The following is a 24,062-nucleotide window of genomic DNA, read 5'->3' as shown; positions in this document are numbered from 1 at the left end:
CAGTGATATTAATGGCTATCTCTTTTCAGGAGTGTGGTTGACTTTTTTCTGGTGATAACACAACTGGGATTCTGTAGTGTCTATATTGTCTTCTTAGCTGAAAATGTCAAACAAGTAAGTACCGTTCTCGAGTTCTGAACTCCTCGTCTGTCAGTGCCTCAGCTATGGCGCCGTTTGCTGTTGAGTAAGTCGTGGCTGACATGACACTGTTCCTTTCAGAATGGCGTTCTTCTGTAGATTTTCCTGTTACTAGATGTACTTTGCTGATTTTGATTTTACTATTCTTGCATTATATCAGCAGTGCTTGTTCTTTCAGATCATGCGGGGCAGCATAATTTCCTGTGCTCGCTCTTCTCTTTTCTTTCCCTTTCTCTCTCTCTCTTTTTTTTTTTTTTTCTTCTCTACTGGGACTTTGTACCTGTGCAATTCCACCACCCTGTCAGACTGTTTTTTGATTTATCTTCAATTTCAGGTAGATACAGAGAGGGACAGATATGGAAGGTGAAAGATGGAGAGAGAGAGTGGGGGGACGGGGGAGGTAAGGGAGAATGCAGCACTGCTTTACTGTTCATGAAGCTTCTGGTGCCAGTGCTCCCTTGTAGTGACTTGGAACTCAACCTGGATACCTATACACGATAAAGTGTGTACTGTGCTGGGTGAGCTATCCCTTAGCCTCGTTATTCATTCTTAGCTACAGGAAATTTATATCTTAACAACAGATACACAGATGTGTTAAGAGGGATAGTCTTTGCATTGATACTTTGTATAGAAATAAATAAGGCTTTATCCAGAAACCTAAAAAGTGAAGCAAAAACCTGGGCTTTACCAAAAACCAGCACAGGTTATCACTGTCTGAAAAGATGCCATGTGCAGTAATGCACAGGCTTCTGCATCCCTGTGAGGTGTGAGGGTATGCTGTAGCAAGTGGAGACTGGATACAAGTTTGGACAGTCTTGTAAAACACAGAAATAAAAAAAAGTTGCTGTTGAAATCTCCCAAAACATTTTCCTTCATAACTGGTATTTGCTTTAGTTTTTCCTACATTTCCTACATTGTTCTTTAATCATTATTTTAATCAATGGCATGTATTAACCATGGACATGTCCACTGCGAATAACAGGCACTGTACCTATATAGTAATACACAGTACTTGAAGATATGCAACACAAAACTATGTGTCTGTTTTCTAAAGAGCCTACATGAATACATAAGTATACATACTGATTCACTTTTCTAAATACAAAATATGCTTCATTTGGTACTTTCACCCAGGTCTTTTTTTTTTTTTCTTTCTGTGAGGGACCAGATAATGAGTATTTTCAGTGTTGTAGACCATATGGTCTCTATCTCAGCTCTGCCAGACAATACCACATAAGAACACGCACAGAACAGTTGGCTGTATCCCAGTTTTGTGAAAATGGGAGGTGCAGGCCAGATTTGGGCCATGGGCTCTAACTCCTGGCTAGTCTGCCCCTGAGTGTGAGCCAGAAGGTTCTGGTATCAGTAAGTGCTCTTCAGAGGCTCATGGCAGGTTAGCAGTGAGAACTTGTGGACAGACATTCAGACATGGCCTTTCTTACCATGAAGAAGTCTTCTGCTTGTGTGGAAAAGCTCAAGGTCTAGTTTAAGTTTAAATTCCACCTGTCCTGTGAAACTTCCCTCAATGCCATCCTTGCTGTCCTTTCATATCTTGCCGGGCAGAATTAGCTGATCTTTTCCTGGCTTCTAGAGCCTTGCTAGGGAAGTTAGCTTCACCACTGAACTGTGAGTCCCCTTGGAAGAGCCCTGCATCTGTCATGCCTGCCTCTGGAGACTGCATCACAGTGTCTGGCCTATGACAGGGCACCATGGAAGGGAAATAAACTAGACAAGGAGGGCTTGTTACTGTTCCTGTCACCTTACTTGTACCTGGTACTACACCTGCTTTGTTGAACAGATGGTCAATACGTTTTGAGTGGGTTTGGCCTTGCTGTTTGATTCCCCTAATGATGTTTCCTTGTCCAAACACCCTTTCCTCCCACTTTCTCTATCAGCTCTTCTCTGTCAGCTCCCACATGTTTCAGCTTGGTCTCACTTCCACAGTTATTTCTCCTGGTGTCTATAAAAGCAATGGTGTCGGAGCTAGACTGCTGACAGTTCTCACCAAAAGGGTGCTCGTAGAAACTCTAGATCTGAGAGCCCCCAAATTAGGAAGTTTTCTTTCCAGCTTCCTTCCTTTCTTCATTTATTTGTTTATTTATTTATTTTGTCACCAGAGTTTTTGCTGGAGCTTGGTATCTGCAATATGAATCCACAACTCTGGGAGGCCATCCACCCTTTTTTTCCCCCCCTCTATTTTATTTGATAGGGAAGAGAGACATTGAGAAGGGATGGAGGAGATAAGAAAGATAGACACCTGCAGACCTGCTTCAACACCCGTGAAGCTTTCACACTGCAGGAGGGGAGCGAGAGCTCAAACCTGGGTCCTTGCATGTGGTGCTGTGTGTACTCAAATGGGTGCACTACTGATTGGCCCCTCCAGCTTCCTATTATTATTTTCATCTGATATCCCACCCTGAAGGTATTTTTCTCTTTTCTTAATCCTTGTAAACAAATGAGTTCTCATCTACTTAACTCATACTTGTGGCAGATAAATCCATAGTCTGAACGTTGCCTTCCCTGTAGACTCCAGGAGAACACAGAGATGAGGGTGGTGGAGGAGATGGGAAGAACAGGTAGCACTCAGGGCCCACTTCCACTCAGAGTGGCGTCAGACTCCTATCACACTGCTCATAATGGAGAGTGTACTCTGGGCTTTGCAGCTGTACAGCTGCATCTTCTAGGGCTGCTGACATAGCGGAGAGGCGTTTCTGCTCAGGAGCTGGTGGGTCACTGCACAGACTAGGGCGGGAACGGCACTTTTCTAGATGGTGTCACAGTAGTGCTAATCCTTCTGTCATCTCCTAAGAGCTCCAAAAAGCTCCGCTGCAATGAGCGATGCTGACGACACCTGTTTGGAAGCTGTGACACTCAGGTAACCTTTACAGCCTCTCTGCCTGCCGCATGGTGCTCACTTCCCAAATGAGAGGACCAAGCACACACACTGGGAGGCAGTATGTCTAAATCCGCTGACAGGCTGAACCCCAGGTCTCTGACACCATGCCAGCCCCTGTGCCTGCCCACCACTGTGCAGGAAGGATGTTTTCTGAACCAAGAGGTGCGTGTACATGGCAGAAAGAGTATGTAAAGTTCGTGGAGTAAGCATCTACAAGCTTTGGATTGCTAGCTCTCTCTGGCGCTATGTCAGGTACTAGAGCTTCCAAAGTCAGATGGAGGCTTTAGCTTCTCAGCACTGAGAAGACCAGACAGAAGTGTCTCTGGGAGGGAAGGAGGAGTCTGCGGGAGAGAGACGAAAGTCTTTGGGGTCACAGAGAGCTGTCAGTCTGAGTCCCACCCACAGGGCTGCCTTCTAGATTCATGCTGCCCATGTCTCCACAGCAGAACTGCCATGTGCACACATGGTCCTCCTGCTCTGTGGCAGGCCTCAGTTCCATAAAGTCACACCCCCTACCCCCAAGACAAGGAACAGACACCAGGGCTCCCACTGGCTCTAGGCCTCTTCATTTCCAGCTGCTCTTCCTCTGAAGTTACTCTAGAGGATTTCACGTACAACAGCAGACACGGTGTGAAGAGCTAGGTGATATACAGTGACACAAGGGGACAAGGGCTGCAGTGGTATCACAGACTGGATGTCAGAGTCACAGGATCCAAACCCAAACCCCTCTCTGTTTCATCTCCAGCACAGGGCAGGGTTCCCCACTCAAGCCTCAGTTCCCTTGTTTGTACGTGATGATAAAATCGCGTCTTACCTGTCACGCACTGTCCTGGGGCTCAGCACTCAAAGGTGTGTGTCAACCTCTGGACGTGTACGGTAGAGCACAGCGGGGCTGGTGCAGCTCCACGTTTGCATGTGGACAGATCCTGCCTCTGGGGCTGTAGTCATTATGCAACTACCAAAACATCAATCCACCTCATTTGTAAAGTGGGAATGATAGCAAAGTGTTTTTTGTTTGTTTTTTTTTTTTTGCTTCCAGGGTTATTGCTGGGGCTCAGTGAATCCACTGCTCCTGGAGGCCATTCCCCCCCCTTTGTTGCCCTTGTTATTGGAGCCTTGTTGTGGCTATTATTGTTGTTGTTGATGTCGTTTGTTGTTGGATAGGATAGAGAGAAATGAAGAGAGGAGGGGAAGACAGAGGGGGGGAGAGAAAGACAGAAACCTGCAGACTTGCTTCACCTCCTGTGAAGCGACTCCCCTGCAGCTGGGGAGCCGGGAACTTGGACCGGGATCCTTAAGCCGGTCCTTGCGCCTTGTGCCACTTGTGCTTAACCAGCTGCGCTACCGCCCGATCCCGATAACAAAGTTTTAATGAACTTGAGTTCTGAATGGAGACAAGTGGATTTAGTATCTATCCCAGAGCTGTGAATGCTGAGAAGCGTGTGAGGTTGCAGGCGGTCTCTGGCTAGACAGTGTCTGCTGTGGGAGGGCAGCGGCACTCAGGTGCCTGCCTACACCTCCACTTTATTTTTCAGTCCTGAGCACCTTTCTGCCAAAGAATGCTAAATTATGGTGAGAGATTTGAGAAAGCATCACTTCAAATTCTCAAAAACCTAACAAGTCAAACAGTCCTTCAATATTGGTTATGCATCACTGCCAGCATCACTGTCATTATTCATCTAACTCTCTAGAGTCTTCTTGGAGGCACTGGTAGCTGACTGAATAATCTGGTTACTAAGAGTACTGAATTGACAATTATGGCCTTAAAAGCCAATAAATGATAGAAAACAAAGTATAAAGGTAGATGATAAATGTGAGCTGTGAGTTTCTGAAGAGGCACAAGGTTAGTGAGGTTGCTGGTTCAATGCGCAACAAACAAACTGCCTAGAGAACAAGTGTATCTATCCTCTGCATTATTTGTGTGCATTTATCATGGCAGTCAGCACTGCTTTGCTGTGATTACAGGTGACAGGAACACTGAGCTAGCACCTCAGACTTTCCTTTGAAGCTTCTGGCTTGTTGGCCTCTTACTGACAACTGGATGGAGAGAACTGTCAAGGTGGAGCCATGTGGCTACCTGGGCAGGGCCCATTTCAGGTGCACTGGTGAGCTGCCACAGTTAGAGTCTAGAGTTCTAGGCCTGGCTGAGTCCTAGAATACCACTTGATATTTGAGACTCACTTTATTTCAGACTTTGAAGAGAGTGAGTTGTGGTAAAATACCCAAAGGCTCTCATTTCTGATGATCTCAAAAGTGTGCTGAGCCCTCTGGCATCATCACAAGGCTTCACAGTAAATGAGTAGCTCCACCCTCATGACTTCCTCCTTATGGTCTAGTCAAAGAAGTCATCTTGCAGGGCTGACAACAAAGCTCACTTAGTAGTGCTCTTTCTTTCTTTCTTTATCTTTTTTTTTTTTTTTTTTTTTGCCTCCAGGGTTATTCCCAGGGCTCAGTGCCTGTACCATGAATCCACTGCTCCTGGAGACTATTTTTCCCCTTTTGTTGTCCTTTTTTTTTTTTTAAATCATTGTTGTGGTTATTATTATTATTGTTGTTGTTGTTGCTGTTGTTGGATAGGACAGAGAGAAATGGAGAGAGGAGGGGAAGACAGAGAGGGGGAGAGAAAGACACCTGCAGACCTGCTTCACTGCCTGTAAAGCGAATCCCCTGCAGCTGGGGAGCCGGGGGCTCGAACTGGGATCTTTACGCCGGTCCTTGCGCTTTGTGCCACGTGCGCTTAACCCGATAGTGCTTTTTCATAGGTACAACCTCAGTGTGTGTGCCTGGTCCACTCTGCACCGAGGGAAGCTTCAGTACTGTGAAACACTTCAGTGTTTTTCTCTCTATATCTGAAAAAGGGGTTGAAGCCCCAGTGGTAACAAACAAACAAAGCCAAAAAAGTTTATCTTTTAAAGACTATTAGCTTACTTTATTCACATGTAATTTGACCTCCATGCATTTTTTTTGGAAGCTAAATCCTCTTAAAATGTACATATTTTACTGCAAAGAAATGCTCCAGAGTCTATGCACCACGATTTCCTTTATGAGCTTTTTGACTGTTAATGGCGGATTTCCTCCTCCCTCCTTCTGCTAATCCTATGTAGGTGCACGAGGGACTCCTGGAGAGTAAAGTGCTTGTCCTGAATGCTACTGACTCGTCACACCTGTGTGAGAGGAGAAGCGTTGACCTCAGAATCTACATGCTGTGCTTCCTCCCGTTTATCATTCTTTTGGTCTTCATCCGAGAGCTGAAGAGCCTGTTTGTGCTGTCGTTCCTCGCCAATGTCTCCATGGCCATAAGCCTCGTCATCATCTATCAGTTTGTCATTCGAGTAAGGACACACTTTGCTGAATGCCATCTTCAGTAAATGCTCTGCTTACTGTGGAGGCCAAAGTTAGGACTTAAAAAGATCTCTTCTTAGTGGCATCTGGGACGTAACCAGCAACCTTGGGTTCCTCGGGTGGGTGGTGGGGGTGGTTTGCCTAGTGTGTGACAGAGATTGAATGCACAGGCTTTGCATTCAGGCCCAGCTGTGAATCTCAGTAAGGATTCTTCTGGGCTTTTTGGCACTGCTTCAGGTAATAGCGATATACACACTTTTGGAGTTTTGGTTTAGGGTGGCGCTATAGCATGGGACAAAGTCTTCATGAGTGATATGTCTAAGATTTGAACCAGTGACAAGATGGGAGTATAGAAGTGATTTTAGAATTCCTGTTCACTTCTGGATCTGTGTTTTCTGGTAGCACTCCACTCCACTGCTATTAAACTATTCTGCAATCTCTTTATTTCAAACACACAGCAATCTAAATGGACTTTGCTATCCATAGTCTTGGGATTTTTAACCTAGCTCCTTTAAAAGAACCTGTTGGGGCTGAGTGATGGTGCATCCAGTAGAGCATACCAGGACTTGGGCTCAAGTCCGTGGGCCCCACCTGCAGGGGGAAAGCCTCCTAAGCAGTGGAACAGTGCTGCAGGTTTCTCTCCTCTGTCTTTTCCTCCCTCTGCTACCCTCTATCAAAAAGAAAGTGAAGGGGAAAAATGGTCACCAGGAGTGGTGGTGTTATGCAGGCATGGAGTCCCAGGATTAGCCCTGATGGGAAAAAAATTGTTGATGGGCTCCAGGGGATCTATAAGTCAGTCTAGTGCTTATGTGTGGACATGCGTGTTCAACACTGCCTGCATCTGTGTTTAGTGTTCTGTGTATACACCTGCATTTAGAGCCACGTGTGTTGGTATTTAGCATTGTGTATGTATGCATTTAGGGCCACATGTGTTGGTGTGTGCCACCATTACATGTGTATTAATGTTTAGCTTTTCTCTCTGTGTGTAAACATTTTCTGTGAACAGCTGTCCATCTTTCTCTAAGGGGTCAATGACTTGGAATAGGCCACAAATCCCTACTCTACTCTTTATGATCCAGTCTTGTATATTGCAGCCTATTATAATTGTTATAACATCTCTACTAGTGATTCACTGCAAACTGTTTCATTTTTTTTTTTTTTTCTTTCCTTTTGCCACCAGGGTTATCACTGGAGCTTGGTCCCTCATCTCCACCAAGCCTGGTGGCCATTTTTAAAATAGAGGTTGAGATACAGGAGAGGGAAGAAGGGAAAAGGGGGGTGGTGGAGATAATGGCAGTCCTGCTTCATCACTCATGAAGCTTGACTCTTGCAAGCAGGGCCTGGGGGTTTGCACCCAGGCCCTCACACATGAAAATATGTGTACTCTACTGGTGAGCTACCACTTGATCATTCCCCTTGCTGATTTCTAAAATCTGTAGATGTCTTTAATTGCCAGTAAGGGTGGGAGGTCTCAAGTCATTCATGACCTCATGGCTGAACATGTAAGAGTTGGTGGAGCTGAGAAGGAGGTTCCCTGGGTAGAGGGAGCCGGGTGGGCTTGATCAGCAGGCCCGTGCCACCAGTGATCTGATCTAGCTATGTTTTCTGTCACACACTGCCACTCTGTCGCAGCTCTCCGCTTTTCTTCTGGACCTCTCCACTTCCCAGGGTGTCTGTGTGCCTTCACACGCCAGCGTCTTTGATCACCTTTTGGCCTTGAGCCCCACTTCCAGTCAGTGAGAGCAGAAATGTGAGGGGGTAAGGCCCAGACTTAAGTAGCAAGGAGAAGTGGCTAGTGTGGGGCAAAATCATGTATTTGTGCATTTCTGGAGAGAGCACAGGACGAAGACTGAGCCAGATCGAGTGTGATGCTGACGGGGGTGGGGCCTGTGCTAGGGAGCAGCATGGTGCTGAGGGGGCAGCAGACTCAGGACCAGCTGCCAGAGAGCTGACAGCAGCAAAGGTGGATTGGAGTGGAGTGGAGTGGGTCTCCCACACCATCAGCAGTGGCTGCTGCCTGCCCAGCTGGCTCTCGGTGCAGACCCTGAGAGTGCTTTTCTGTTTCCCGTTGTGGTAGGAGCCATCCACACTGAATGACTCGGGACTTGCAGATGGCAACAGGTAACCAAGAGCCGTGAGCTCAGATGCTATGTGGTTGTGAGGAGCAGTCGCTCTGGGCAGCGAATCCTAACAGCTTGGCTATACTTAACCTGAGTTGAAAGAGTTCACTGAAATAACTACTTTGCTGTTTTTATACAACTGGGTGTTTTTGTATTACTCTCTTTTATAGCAGACATTTGCCGTTATGTGTATGTTACTCCTCTTTCCTTTTAAATTCATTACAGTGAACGGAGCTGTAACTTATCTTCTTTTCCTCTTTCTTCAGAATATGCCAGACCCCCACAACCTCCCAATAGTGGCTGGTTGGAAGAAATATCCACTCTTTTTTGGTACCGCTGTATTTGCTTTTGAAGGCATAGGAGTGGTAAGGATTTAGTCTTTATTACTATTGAAAGTTGTTGCAGGATGCCGGTTGCTTATTTAAAGCCTAGAATCTGTAGACCTATGGAAAGCTTACGTTTCACATTCTTTGGCTTAGTATTGGAGAAAAACTATTTATAAACAACTCTTTATATGGACCACAGACAAAACAGAGCTGAAAGCAATTTTATTCCATCTACCTGAGTTCTGCACTTTCTAAATTCTCTTTTAGAGAAATCTCAAGTTTTTTCCAGCTCTAGTTATCACTATCACAGCTTTGGAAAAGCTCCAGTTAACTGCCAGGCATTTCTACATAAGTATTGTTGCCCAGATATCTTAAACTAAGCATTTTAAAGGCTGGCATATCCTTTCTTATCCATAACTAGCTTCACTTTCTTGTTTCCCTGTTTCGTTCTAGTGTTACTTTCATCACTCATACTTGAAGCAGTGGGGCACTTCTTGGCATGCTCTCCTTCACTTCCTCACTCAGCATGTCAAGTCTTCTTTCCTGTGTCCCTGAACACTTGTTATCTTCAGTAATTCTTGCTATTATTACCACTTTGTGTCTTTGACTATGTGGCTCAGAACTCCAAGGGTCTGCCTGAAAGGTGTTATCTTTTAATAAGATCTTTTCCTTTAAATAATTTTTAATAGTGAAATAACTTGTTAATCTCAGTAAACTGATAGATGAGATCAAGATGGATAGGTATGCGGACAATAACAGACACGGGTCAGTACATATTTCTGTCAATTAAGAGACTCCACAAGCAGTGATGCCCCAGTGGATTACAGGTGTACCCAGTGTCCTATTTTGCTTTCTAAATACCATTCTACAACACAAGAGCCCAAGTTCTTTGGAAAAATGGCTGATATGACTTAAGCAAGGAGACTGCAGATGACTCTAGAGCAGCTGATGGTGCACACTGCTGGCATGGGAATGAGTTGTGCTTCATTCTGCTGTGCTCTAACACCTCTTATCCTCGTCCACACAACCCTACATTAAGCAGAACACCCGAGCAGTACTCTTCAGAACTGTGCAAGAACAATCAAGGGGAGGGTGCAGGGATGTGCTGTGCTGGCAATGGAACTCAAGACCTTATGCATGCTGGTACTGCACTCACCCACTGCGCCCAGTCTGGCTGAGACAGTTACAGAACCAACCCTCAAAAACAGGGCTGTCTGCAAAGAGGTGAATTCCAGGTCCTCTTATGAATTTAAAAGTGTGGAGGGGTATGGAGGGCCCAGCGGTGGCACACCTAGTGAAGGGTCTCTTGTGCTGCAGGTGTCTGTCTCTTCCTATCTACCTCTTTTCTCTCAATTTCTCTGTCCTATCAAATAAAATAAATTTTAAAAATCGATGCTTTAAAAAGAATTTTAAAGATAGCACGTAGGTAAGTAATATATATATTAAAACTCAAAGGAAAAAGCTTTGCAAATAGATGTATAGAAAGACTGATCTGTATAGCTGAGCCAGGACCCTAGGCTGTTTTCATTGCTTGCTTTCTCTTCTTAGGTCCTCCCACTGGAAAATCAAATGAAGGAGTCAAAGCGCTTCCCACAAGCACTGAATATTGGCATGGGGATCGTGACAATTCTGTATGTCACATTAGCTACCTTAGGATATATGTGTTTCCAGGATGAAATCAAAGGCAGCATAACCTTAAATCTTCCCCAAGACGTATGGTAGGTAGATATGACTTTAATCCTACAATGTCTATTTTATTGATCCCTTTGATGCTGTGTATATATTTGATGGCTTTGAATGTCTGGTGATAAAAGTATATTCTCTGATACATGATTTAAACTTTTGAATTTCTTATTATGATCTATTTGTGGAATTAATTCTTTCCTACTTTTGCTTACAAAAGTATTTAAAGAAAATCTTAGAGGAGAAGGGCCAAGAATGAGTGTGAGGCCTCTCAGGTTAACATGTTTTGTGCCAGAGTTCTGACTTTGTACAGAAGAGGGCAGGAATGAGCAGGGGTGCTTAGGGACTCACAACCAGGACTCAAGGGGCTGTGCTGTCGCGCCCCTACCCCCAGTGCTCTAATCAGTTCTGCCCCTGTTCTTACCCTTCCCACCTCCTCCTTCATCCCAGCTTTCATTTAGAGGAATCCCTAGAACAAGTATCCTAAGAAACAACGAAAATCTAGACAGCAGCAGAACAATTCAAGATGAGTGTTCTTTTATAGTCACCATGTTACATGGAAACTATTGCTCTCTGCATAACACTCACCATGTTTAGCCTAGAGTTTCATCCCCTGGAAACTATGCACTTGAAGTGAAAAGCACCAGGGCAAACAAGATAGCCTTGAGAAAACAGCACACCCCTCAGTCCTGGATTCAAAAGCCTATAAATATAAATTCTCAAAGCCATAAAATGTGTGCCTTTCCACTGGGATTGACAGGACCAACTTCTTCATCTTTCTACAGACTGTTTTCAAACCAGTAGCCTCAGGTTTTGACCCCAGTTACTGTGCCTCACTGTAATTTACAGAACCGCCTTGTCCTTGCAGCAAGGAGGCCCTAGAAGAGGGCAGTGGAGTGCGGCATCGGGCTAGTAACAGAGTTTGGAAGTGGGTAGGCAAGAATGGACTCAAAAGGCACAATAAATAGAGAATTTAAAGACCCAGAAGAAGATTTATACATTTTGGACTCTCCACTCTGTCCACTCCCTCACAACTTAATAATCATCCTCCAATACAAAGTTTCTATAACTGGGCACTCTGGCCCAAAGTGCCTGTCTTTCTTCCTCAGAATGACTGTTACTGATTATATTAAAGTCAGAAACAAGAGCATCTACAGAATTCATTTATTTCGTAGATGTTTACTGTGTGTCAAGTACTAGATGCTGTCTAGATGCTAGAGACACAGGGAACAGATACACTTTACTTCTCATTATATGCATGTTCTGGTGAGCATATTGCAAATGTTTAGTGTGTCAAAGCATTCAGTCTGGTCACAAGGTTGTCTCTGTTTTCCTTAGAATTAGGTGAGATCTTGGTAAGGACTGTAGTCCAAAAAGACTTCGTCCTAACAGCTAAGCCTCCCTCTCTCTCCCTCTCCCTCTCTCCATATATATTCCAGAGCACTGCTCAGCTCTAGCTTAGGGTGGTGCAGGGGACTGAACCCAGGACTTTGGAGCCTTAAGCATGAGAGTTTCATTGCATAACCATTATGCTCTCTACCTCTGCCCAACCCTCAATATTTTTAAAGGAACATGAAGGGGTTATGAGGGCAAATGAAGTGGGGGTGGGGGGGAGGAGGAGTACATTGCTGGGGATTGAACTCTAGGTCTCAAACACACAAGCTATGTGCTCTACCCACTGAGCTATATCTTTGCCCCCCCCAAAAAAAAAGTCACAGGAATTTGCTTTGAGGATATAAAGAACATAAAGTAATTTTTTAGATAGGCCATAGTGTAAATTACAAGGTCTTTAGAAACTCCTTACTGCCAAGTGACGGGTACTAGCTAAATATCACTTACTTTAACATTAGTGTCCAAAATGGGTAATTCTTAGAAGTTCTTAAAAATGCATAGGTAATTCTTAGAAAAGTACTGCTGTCAACAGGACAAATAACAATACTTCAAAGATAACATATCTTTGTTTGAAACCCAAATCTGTGATACTGGCAGCAAGGAAATCTAGTATCTTAATGAAGTGCTGATACTTCCCTTTGTGGCTACTTTGCCATCAGTACCTAGAGAGAGAGCAGTGGCACTTTTAATGAACTTTATGATTTGCACTGACATCCTCTATTCTTCCCCCACATTAGTTAAAAAAGAAAAAATCAGTACTTAACCTTAATTTAGAGATATGGGTAGCTTAAAGGTTGTGAAAAACCAGCGGGGGAGGTGAGCTGTTGGCAGCTTCTGTCAAAGCTGAACAGCCACCCTGAGTTCCCTCTTGCACGGAGCGTAGAAAACTCATTATAGTCTTTAATTCTCCCCACCTGAAGACATCAGGAATAAGCCTTGAGGCTGATTCTCTTTAACACAAGTGGAGTATTCTCTGCCCTCTTAAAGCCAGTGCACTTTCCCTGCGAGAGCAGCACCTTCCCTGTGTGGACCAGGGTGGGCTTGACTCACTGAGCAGGTGCTTTCTGCAGGGACTCTGCCCCACGAAAGCCTCAGGCCAAGAGTCTCTTCTCTGGCTGTCTCAGAGAGAACGCATGAGCAATAGGGCCTTCTGGTCACTGTGAAATACAGAATTAAATAAAATACAACACAATTTAATAAATTTAATGCAACCCAAAGAAGTGGGTTCTTCTTCTTCTTCTTCTTTTTTTTTTTTTAAGATTTTATTTATTTATGAGAAAGATAGGAGGAGAGAGAAAGAACCAGACATCACTCTGGCACATGTGCTGCCGGGGATTGAACTTGGGACATCATGATTGAGAGTCCAAAGCTTTATCACTGCGACACCTCCCGGACCACAAGAAGTGGGTTCTATAATGTTCTTCTCAGTCCCACAATTCTCCACTTTCTTTGTGTCACTATCAACTTTTAAACAGCTATTTTGCCAGGCAGATAGCAGCCTACTGAAGTCTTCACAAGACATGCTGCTGTGTGAAAATCTAGATAGCTGTAACACCACACACTGCGGTGCTGTTTCAGTGTACGGAGCATCACAGAGATGGCTGACCTGGACAGAAGACCACCATGACCACCACCCACTAGCCTGACAGTGCCATTCCTTTTACTAGTGTGACTGCAACAGAGATAGAACACCTCTCTAATTGAGAGACTGCATACTGCACACTGCTAGGCCCTTTCTTTGGGTGCAGGGATGATGACACTTCAGCATCTAGGGACACACCCACCAGGCTCTGCAAGCAAGGAGCACTGTGAGTCAGGGTTCATCAGGCAGTTTCTCTAGTACACATCACTGAGCTGTCACAGACGTGCAGCATGTTCAGTGTCTCCAAGGAAAGGGGAGACAACTTTGGTTCCTCACAGGGCTCAGCCTAAACTTCTGAACACAGACTTAGTTCTAAAATGCAATCTCCCCTGCCCTACATCCTAAACGTTTGCATCATGTGTCTTATGTCCATTTGTCATCTAGAAATTCATCAGACATAAACTGGTATTTTAAAACAAAAAGCAGATATTTGATAAGTAAGATTCTGGCCTGAGCTTGCACTGGGTTTATTTTTATTTTCTATTTATTTTTTTGCCACCAGTTACTGCTGGGGCTTGGTACCTGCATGGCAACTCCACTGCTCCTGGTGATCTTTATTTTTTCTTTCTGATAGAGACAGAGAAATGGGGGGATGAGGGTGGGGAGAAACCTGAAGCACTGTTCTACTATTTGTGAAGCTTCCCCTGTAGACTGGGGCCTGGGTCTTGAACTAGGGTCCCTGTGCACAGTGATGTGTGCACTCTCCCTGGTGTACTATTGCCCAGTCCCCACACTGGATTTCTTTGTCCACTTTGGCACTGAAAAGTCAAAATGAAAAAAAAAAAGCCAGTTTCATATTAACACAACATGGATGAATCTGGAGTGCATTAAGTGAAATAAACCAAGTATAAAGAAATAGATACTGGGGGGCCAAGTGGTGGCACACCTGGTTAAACACACATACTACAGTGTGCAAGGACCTGGGTTCAAGCCCCTAGTCCCCACCTGCAGGGGGGAAGCTTCATGAGCAGTGGAGCAGATATGCAGGTGTCTCTTCTCCCTATCTCCACCATCCCTCTCAATTTTTCTCTGTCTCTATCCAATTAAAAAAAAAAAAGACAGATATTGCATGGTATCATTTCTACACAGGATTTTAAGCGCATGATTAAAAGAAGTCCAGGGCATGTAGGTAGAGAGTAGACAGCTGACAGCCAGGACTGGAGGTGGGGTACTGCAGAAGGGCTGCTGACGGGGCACATACTCTCAGGTGCAAAGTAAGTAAATACAACACGGTGGCAACAGATATAAATCTACGTGAGGGAGAAGAACCAGTGTTCTCCCTAAGCAAGGTGGAGACATGAGTTGTAGGATTTATTTTTCCTGGTGTAAACATATGTGGAACCGTCACACTGTACTTTTTAAGTATATTGCAATTTCACTTCTCAGTTATGCCTCACTAAAGCTGAAAAACAAATTGACTAAATTCTGAAATTTCTTAACAGGTTATATCAATCAGTGAAAATTCTATATTCGTTTGGCATTTTTGTGACATATTCAATTCAGTTCTATGTTCCAGCAGAGATCATTATCCCTGTGATCACAGCCAAATTCCATGCTAAATGGAAGCAAATCTGTGAATTTGCAATAAGGGCCATCTTGGTTAGTATAACTTGTAAGTACCACTTCATATTTATGTCATCATTTTATTCAGTTTATCATAGTGAAGCTACTTAAAAGTAATTTTTCAAAATTAAAAATTTTATTCACTTGCCTGGCACATTTTGATTTAAAGCTTTGTTATTGTGTAACTTCATCAGACCTTACCACATAGAAAAGAATCAGATTCTTCTGATACTTAAATCTGAATCAGATGCCTGAGGGACCCTCATATGTATTTTTTATTCTTTTAAGAGTGTCTTGGTGAGAGACACATACTGGTTAAGTGCACATACTATAGTGTGCAAGAACCTGGGTTCAAGCCCCTGGTCTCCACCTGCAGAGGGAAGCTTCATGAGAGAACTAGAACATTATTCTAGCATGTGCCAGGGATGGAGTCTAGGGCCTTATGCCTACAAGCTGTATGCTCTACCATGGAGCTACCTCCCAGATCTCCTCTCATATTATTGATAAGCATTTCACATGATTCTAGTTTCCCTCCAATCTTACATTTCTGCTAACATTTGTATATTAACACTTCAGCTCTCCATTATTACCCAGAGGAGAGGTTTTTGCTTTATTTTGTTGTGATGTTCCAGTTTTTTAGTGGCCCTCTTCTTGTCTGACTGGTGTCCATAGTCTCTTGCAGGGTTTCAGTATACAAGGTCCCCACAAGGTGGCATCATGACTGGAGACTCAGGGAGAGGCAGCTTGAGTCTGGCACAGTGGAAGTGTGAGCTTTGGAGTCATGCAGCTGGGGTGGGGTGGGGTGGGGTGAGACTCCGGTCTCCTGCCTACATGCTGGTTACTGTACAGCTGCAAACCATCTGTGAGCTCTCCTTCCTCAACACCAAAATAAAGATTTATTCGTGGGGTTTAAAAATACTATGGGGGTGGGTGGGCAGGTGGCTCACCTGATAGAGTGAACATGCTACCTTGCACAAGGACCCAAGTGCTGGAGCTGCAGTATCTCTCCTCTATCTCCCTGTCCTCCATCTCTCACTCTGTCTAGAGAAAAGAAAAAAAAAAAAAACATGGCCACCTGGAGTGCTATGTAGGCACTGAGTCCCAGCAATAGCCCTGCTGGCCATATATATAATTGGGCTGGTGAGATGGCTCAGAGCATTGGCATGCACTCAGCCCAGGTTCAAGCCCCCAGCCTCTATGGCACAGGAGGAGTGTTGGTGCTATGACTTTCCCACCCCCCTCCCCTCCTCATTCAGCCCAAAGCAGTGAAGACTCAGCAATGAATATCTATATCTATATACCTATACCTATACCTATATATAGTAGTTGGAGCACAGCTAATGTGGGGCTGCCTAGAATGTCAGGGAACAAACAATTTTAGAAATCTTGTGCAAGATTCCTGTGCAGGTTTAGTCAAGGTTAAGAATGGCAGAGTTAGGAATTTGTAGAGAAAACTCTAAAGTGCATTGAGAAGCTTGTGTTGGAGCTTGTGCCTAGATGTAAAGAATTGTGCTTATTATATTTTGCTTGAAGAAAAGACAAAGCTGGGTCAAGATTTTTTATTACTTATTGGTGAAATTTATCGTACTTGAATCTTGTAGATGTGATTTGTCTTTCTTGACCTTGAGGTGACTGAAAGGCCAGTGACCTTGTAGTGTCTTCTTCAGTGTGGGTGGTCTGTGAGGAATCTCAGGTGACAGTGGAAGTCCACAGGTTCTTCTCAGGTCCTGTGCTTCAACAGTTCTTATCCCTGGTGATGCTGCCCAGTCAGTGGTGAAGGGGGCCTGACAGCCCCTCCCTGTGTGCTCTCCTCCTCTCTAGAACTCTAAGCAACTGTAGGCTATAGGGAGGTATGTTGAGACTGCACATATTCTGGGCTTAAACTGTTTTTGCCCACTAATCTTAACATCATTCAGTGATTCTTCTTGCAACAATTATTGTTGTGACATTTGCTTAGTAATGATCTTGTTTCCAATCTTCCTTCCATGTGATTAGTTGGAGCTGTGGTAACAGAACTAGCTCTCTCTTTTCTTTCATTTCTTTACTTGTATCACACCAGCCTGCTTTGTGTGTGAGAGTAAACTGCGGCAAAGGACTGAAATGCTGTAGGAATAAGCAACCCAAACTTTCCCCCAAAATTTCATAAGAAAAAATTAGAAGTTGAGGTTGGGAGATAGCTCATCTGGTAGACCAGGCACCTTGGCATGCATGATCCCCCAGGTGGAGTCCCGGTCTTACATGGGAGGCACATGGCACCAGCAGAAGCTCCACAGATGTGGATGGTGCTGTGATGCCTCTCCTCTTTCTCTCTCCTGCTCTCACTCTATTTTGTTTTAAAAAACAAAAGAATCAGCCTGGGAGCTGTAGAGCTGAGTGTATGTAAGGCCCTGGTGACACATACAACATAAATAAATGTAAGTTGTGTACATAAGAGACTTGACGAGTCAAAGTTCAAGAAATACTGCTCTCTGCTTTCTTAAGATGATGTTTCCTTCTTTTTAAAAAAGTTTGATTTCATAAACGGAAGAGGTGGGGCACGTCTAAGCTGGGGTTTGGACCCGGGGTCCCACACACGCAAGTGCTGCCGGGCCACCTCAGAACTTGGCTTGTCTTCTGTCAGCCAGAGCCGAGCATGGCGCTGCTGTAGGATGTGCCACTAAAGCCCGACCCTGCTCTCGCCCCAGGTGCCGGGGCGGTGCTGATCCCCCGTCTGGACATCGTCATCTCCTTTGTGGGTGCTGTGAGCAGTAGCACGCTGGCCCTGATCCTGCCGCCTCTGGTGGAAATTTTGACATTCTCCAAGGAGCACTACAACATATGGATGGTCCTGAAAAACTTGTCCATAGCCTTCACTGGGGTTGTCGGCTTCGTGCTGGGCACATACGTAACTGTTGAGGAGATTATTTATCCTACGCCCAGAGTCGTAGCTGGCAGTCCACAGAGTCCATCTCTGGGTGTGAATTCAACGTGCTTCACCTCTGGTTTGAAATAACAGAAGAGGATTCACAGTAAAACATTCTACTTGTCACTGCTGAAAACAGAAAGAACTAGAAGAATATGTTGTCATGTGCTAAGAAATAGAGCCATGTACTTTGGTATAGTATCCATATTCTGGCAATTGTGGCTCTTAATCAGCAGTGGTTAACTGTGATGCTTCCTTGGTTTTAAGTATGGGCAATAATTTTTTACTTAGTTTTGAAAATTGAAAAAAATTATCCATTAAAATGAAAAAGTTAAAGAACAAAAAGACACATTATTCTTCATCTCAATTTGAAATACCTTAACCAAGATCTCTCTCCTTTACCCCAAGTTATTTTTTTGTCACTCAGTTGAGGGAGTAAATTAAAGGAGAACACTGGTGACAGATACCTCAGACCTTCCTAATTTACACAATGTACCTTGTGTAAATTAAAGAAATATCTGCATTATGTTTTTACTAGGGAAACCATGTGCTTATTATGATTAGCCCCTAGGAATTCAGAAAGTCCCTATAAAATATAGGCATAAGAAAGTACCCTCTGTTTTTTGAACTGTTCTGTGGTGGTAATTGAGCTTCATAATGCAAGATTCAACCTCAATGTTTCAGTAAGATCTGAAAAGAGACCTGACAGATTATCTGATACAACTCTGGGATTTCCCTGTGGAAACAGAGACCCACACAGATCATGTGACTTGCTCGGGTCACACAGCCTTGAGATCAAGGAGACCTGAGCTTCTAACTTTTCATTGTTTGCATTACATCCAAGACAAATGATAACTTGTGACCAGTAATGATATCTAAGTGCTTTGAGTATATGTACCTCCCCAAGTGTGAGGGAGCTCTACAAGGCCTGCACCCTAGTCATGCAGACCTCACAGGGAAAGCAGCAGGCTCTGGGGGTTTTGTTTCTGGTTTTGCATATACCAAACAAACAGTTGTGGCGATAGACAGACAGACACACACACACACACACACACACACACACACACACACACACACACCATGGCTCTGAAGCCTTCCCCTGTGCTCTGGTGCTCCTATGTGGAGCTGGGAACTTGAGCAGGCACTCTACCAGGTGAGCTATCTTACTGAGCCCCGCAAAGTGCTTCTAAACAGAAGAAACTTGCTGAGAGATGCTCCCTTAAGTGCCCCCCCCCCTTCATGGGCTTACAGTCCTGAAGGGAAGCGAATAGGTGTTGGACAAAACATGGGACTGTGCACTTTCCCCAGACCTGTGGGGTTTCTTTATGCTTCTTACTGATTTGACTGGGGAGAACTATAAAGAGATCCCCCCAGGGAAAACTGAGAGAATCACCAGCTATATATTGAGATATAGTAGGGGCTTCTAAAGAAATGCCTTCTCTTACTCCATACTCCTCAAGGCACTTTATTAGTCAAAACAAAGAATCTGGGCTGATGTGAAAGATGCAACATAACATATTAAGAATCTTGACTTGAGCCATGGAGATAGCTGAGCACAAGGGGCTGGGTGGTGGTGCACCTGGCTGAGCACACGTTTACAGTGCACAAGGACTCAGGTTCGTGTCCCCATTTCCCACCTGCAGGTGTCTCTTTGTCTCTCTCCCTTTCTGTCTCCCCCTTCCCTCTCAATTTCTAGCTGTCTCTATCCAATAAATACATAAAGTAAAAAGAGTTGCATATTTATAAAAAAAAAAGTTAGCTCAGCACATCAGCACATAGACATGCACAGCTGAGGTCCAGCCTCAATCTCTGACAATACCATCCACATTAAGCAAGGCTGAGCTGTGCTCTGGTCTTCCTCTCTCATAAAAATAAGTAAATCTGGGGGGTGGGCGGTGGCGCAGTGGGTTAAGCGCATGTGGCGCAAAGCGCAGGGACCGGCATAAGGATCCCGGTTCGAGCCCCTGGCTCCCCACCTGTAGGGGAGTTGCTTCACAGGCGGTGAAGCAGGTCTGCAGGTGTCTATCTTTCTCTCTCCCTCTCTGTCTTCCCCTCCTCTCTCCATTTCTCTCTGTCCTATCCAACAACGAATTGCGTCAACAAGGGCAATAATAATAACCACAACGAAGCTACAACAAGGGCAACAAAAGGGGGAAAAATGGCCTCCAGGAGCGGTGGATTCATGGTGCCGGCACCGAGCCCAGCAATAACCCTGGAGGAGGAAAAAAAAAAAAAGTAAATCTTTACAGATAAGAATCCTAACTTTAGCAATTGCATATTCTGAAACATGTTTGAGCTTTTTTGGTTAGACTGTTGTAATGCTACAAGATATCACCACAAGATGAGACCACTACAGTGTATATATCCTATAGTTTTACATGTAAATGTTGCCTTCAGATATTTTTTTTGCCTACACCATTAATGGTTCATCAAACATAATTCTAAAGGTATATCAGAGCTTTATTTTGGTAAAGATTCATAAAAATCAAACCTTTTTAAAAATCTGTATTATGTGCCACAATAAATGTGATACTTTTATTTTTTTTGCCAAATCTGTTAGGTTGAGCCTTAAGTAATATTGAAAAAAATGCAGAAACTGTGAGAAAATTGTCATTGAAATTTATATAATGTTGAATTTTGGAATAGTCTAGGCGTCTTAAAAATGTGTAGTTTGGTCAACATGACTTGAAAGGCATATTTTAATAGAAAACACTACAAAGGGACCAGGTGGTAGTACACCCAGTTAAATACTCAGACTACCATGTGCAAGGACCTGGGTTCAATCCCCTGCTCCCCACCTGCAGGGGGACACTGTACACATAGTGAAGCAGGTCTGCAGGTGCCTCTCTCCTTCCCTGTCTCCCCCTCCTTTCTCAATTTCTGTCCTATCCAATAAAATAGAAAGAAAAAAAAGGGAAAAAATAGCTACCAGAGTAGTGGATTTGTAGTGGCAGCACTGAGTTCTAGAGATAAGCCTGGTGGCAAAGCAAAACAAACAACAACCAAAATAAGCAAGCATTACTAGGCTTTTGCCCCTGTCTTGAGATAATACTTCTGGCCTGTGAAATTTAATTTTTATACTTTCACTTATTTTCCTTATTGAATTCACCAAATACAATACATTTGAAATCACTTATTATAACAATGAACTCATTTGTGAATATAAAATTAATGAGTAATAAGCATATTCTCAGCCAGGCTTCCTTATACAAGAAGTGCTAAACTCACATATAGTAGCAAATTCATTTAGTTATCAACATTTAAAAATGAAGAAAAAGTTAAGATACAGACAGGAAAAATGGACTAGAAACAAGAAATACCATCTACATTTCCATGTGAAGTGTTAATGCACTGTTATTTATGATTTATGGCCTTTTAAAAATACATTTGCCAAAAAACAGGCAATATTTTCCCAATTAGTTCAGTGAGTCCTATCACTTTCTATAGATTTCTGGAGAAGATACTCCTATGATACTGACTCTTGCTTTTATTTTGGGACCTGTCAAGTCTGGCATTTGGTGTTTTGCCCACGACATCACGGCTAGACCAGCTTCAGCACAGCCTGCCCACCTCAGTGATGTTGGCTCCTCTCTTGGAGTTCCCAGGTCTTGCCTTTCCCACTGCTGGCTACGGGGAGGAAGGAGAGCTTTGCTTGCTACTGGAGACCTCTGATCAGAGCTACTTACACACCAGCTTCAGAGTCAAGTTGGCACCATGCGGGTCCTTAACCCCAGCCCTCCCCCTTTTTTTCACCAGAGGATCATTTATCCCCACATGGCCAGACTTCTCCACAACTACAGAAATTAGCGCTAGGATTTTTTTTCTTGGTTAAAGACCAATTTGTATGATGTTATCAAATGAAAAAAGTGTTGAGTTAGCAGATGCCACGTTCTGATTTAATTCTGTCCTCACTGGATTCTGTTAAAACCATTTCTGCCTTTCATCTAGGGAATGAACTCAACATTTGCACTTAACACAGTGTGCTTGCTACAGACTGCTAAGCAGGGCTGAATTTCTTTCAGAAGTTTCTTAGCAGTTCTAACAGCAAGGTGCTATGGAATATTGATTAAATGTCAACTAAAGTTCTAGCTTAGCACCTTCCTAAGTGTGGCAAAGCACAAGAGCTCTTTGTGCTGATGATCTGTATAGTGTGGAATCTCTTCGCACATACACAGACACAGCACTGGAATGTTACACCTCATGACACTCCTGACCTCAGCACTATTTGTCTTGTTTTTATTTTTTTCTTCATCATCATCAAGGCTTCATGAGTCTGGGACAACTTTTCCAGATACAGAGAATCAGAGAGAAAAGAAAAGGAAAGAAGGAAAGACATCATAATACAGATAACATGGGGGGCAAAGGGGCTCAAACCTGGGTCACACACACGGCAAAGCAGGAGCCTTCCCAGGTGAGCTAATTTTCTCCACCATTTTCTTTAAAAATAATTGTTTATGAGGCTGGGTAGTTGCTCACTCAATAGGGCATGCAGCCATGTTAGGCATGTTAGAGGGCCAGGGCTTAAACCCCCAGTCCCCAACTGCAGGGGGGAAAACTTCACAAGTGGTAGAGCAGTGCTACAGGTGTCTACCCTGTCTCTCTCCCTCTCTATCTCTGTTTCTCATCCTCTGTCAAAAAAGAAAGGAAGAAATGATTTCTGGGAACAGTGGAGCCATACAGGCACTGAGCCCAGTGATAACACTGGTTGAAAAAATAAGATTTGTTTAGTTATAAGAAAGAGAGAGACTGGTGATGGGAATTGTACCACTCTCTTATCCTGCGGTCTTGTTGATCATTACTAAATCAATAATAAAAAAAGAAGAATCCATTAAAAAAGAGAGAGAAAGAGAATCACAGAATACGACTCTGCATAGTCACTGTTGGGGATCAAACTTGGGACCTTGGGCACACAAGTTCTTCTACTGCATCACCTCTGAAACCTCTCCTTTTTAAAAAATTCAGAAAAGAGCTAGTGGAAATAATAAGTGAAATTATGGGGGTTGGGGAGTAGCGCAGTGGGTTAAGCGCACGTGATGTGAAGCGCAAGGACCAGCATAAGGAACCCGGTTCAAACCCCAGCTCCCCCACCTGCAGGGGAGTCACTTCACAGGTGGTGAAGCAGGTCTGCAGGTGTCTGTCTTTCTCTCCCCCACTCTGTCTTCCCCTCCTCTCTCCATTTCTCTCTGTCCTATCCAGCGACATCAATAACAACAATAACCACAACAATGATAAAACAACAAGGAAAACGAAAGGGGGAAAACTAGCCTCCAGGAGCAGTGGATTCATGGTGCAGGCACCAAGCCCCAGTGATAACCGTGGAGGCAAGATAGAGAAAAAAAGGTGAAATTATTTCAACAATACGAGTAACTCATGAATATTTTTCTCTTGAGGAATAAAATAACTTGGCTAAGAGGAAGTAAAATGAAATTTTTAAGTAAGCATCAGTCTATTGCTATCCTTTTAACTGAAGTAGCTTCTGCTTCATAAAACACTTCGATAAATGTTAACCCACAGAACATAATGGTTAGCAGGGTGGCAGTATTATGGTTAATCTTGTTTAAGCCCTTAGTATCTTCTAGGCTAGGTAGGTTTGACCTAGCAGATAAGAGAAAACTCACAAGGAATAACTAGAAATGCTATTTATTGTTCTCTGATACACGAAATAACAAATCCTATCATTCTTAAATTTCCCTATTAAGATCAGCAGGTCTTAGGTCAATCACACATGATTTGTACTAGATAATACTGCTTATTTGTTATTTCATTTGGGTTCAGGAAGGTGATCTGTTTAGAATTTTCTTTGTAACACAGGAAAACATAGGTTTGAATAAGTTAAGCTGTGGATTTTCATGTTTTTCAAAATGATATTAGCTTGAATGAAAGCTAAATATGTACTTGAGTCTATTATTTCCCAGTAACTTATTTTTATTTATGACAAGTTGTCTTAAAGTAATGCAATTCATACTTTTCAATAAAATAGTTATTTTGCTTGCAACTGCCTGCCTACCTGCCTGTGCCACCAGGGTTATCACCAGGGCTTGGTGACTGCCTGACAGGT

At 43.7% G+C, this 24,062-nt stretch overlaps 1 protein-coding gene across 6 annotated transcripts in view; it reads left to right on the top strand.

Annotated features, from left to right (window-relative positions):
• The window catches only part of SLC36A4 (solute carrier family 36 member 4), a 32,686-nt gene extending 12,921 nt beyond the window's left edge, over nucleotides 1-19,765 (top strand). For 3 of the 6 annotated variants that reach the window (XM_007534025.3, XM_060179647.1, XM_060179649.1), the window contains 6 exons: nucleotides 30-114; nucleotides 6,139-6,366; nucleotides 8,763-8,861; nucleotides 10,371-10,540; nucleotides 14,982-15,151; nucleotides 17,787-19,765. In XM_007534025.3, coding sequence (XP_007534087.1) covers nucleotides 30-114; nucleotides 6,139-6,366; nucleotides 8,763-8,861; nucleotides 10,371-10,540; nucleotides 14,982-15,151; nucleotides 17,787-18,094 — 1,060 coding nt within the window. In that variant the 3' untranslated portion in view covers nucleotides 18,095-19,765. Of the gene's footprint in view, nucleotides 1-29; nucleotides 115-6,138; nucleotides 6,367-8,762; nucleotides 8,862-10,370; nucleotides 10,541-11,373; nucleotides 12,396-14,981; nucleotides 15,152-17,786 lie in introns of those variants that run through there. The other 3 variants (XR_009546703.1, XM_060179650.1, XM_060179648.1) reach the window with 3 other exon arrangements.
• Nucleotides 19,766-24,062: the final 4,297 nt, after the last annotated feature.

This window comes from Erinaceus europaeus, chromosome 20 (assembly GCF_950295315.1).
Source record: "Erinaceus europaeus chromosome 20, mEriEur2.1, whole genome shotgun sequence".
NCBI classification, from domain to species: Eukaryota; Metazoa; Chordata; class Mammalia; order Eulipotyphla; family Erinaceidae; genus Erinaceus; species Erinaceus europaeus.
This window is presented reverse-complemented; position numbering and strand designations above follow the sequence as displayed.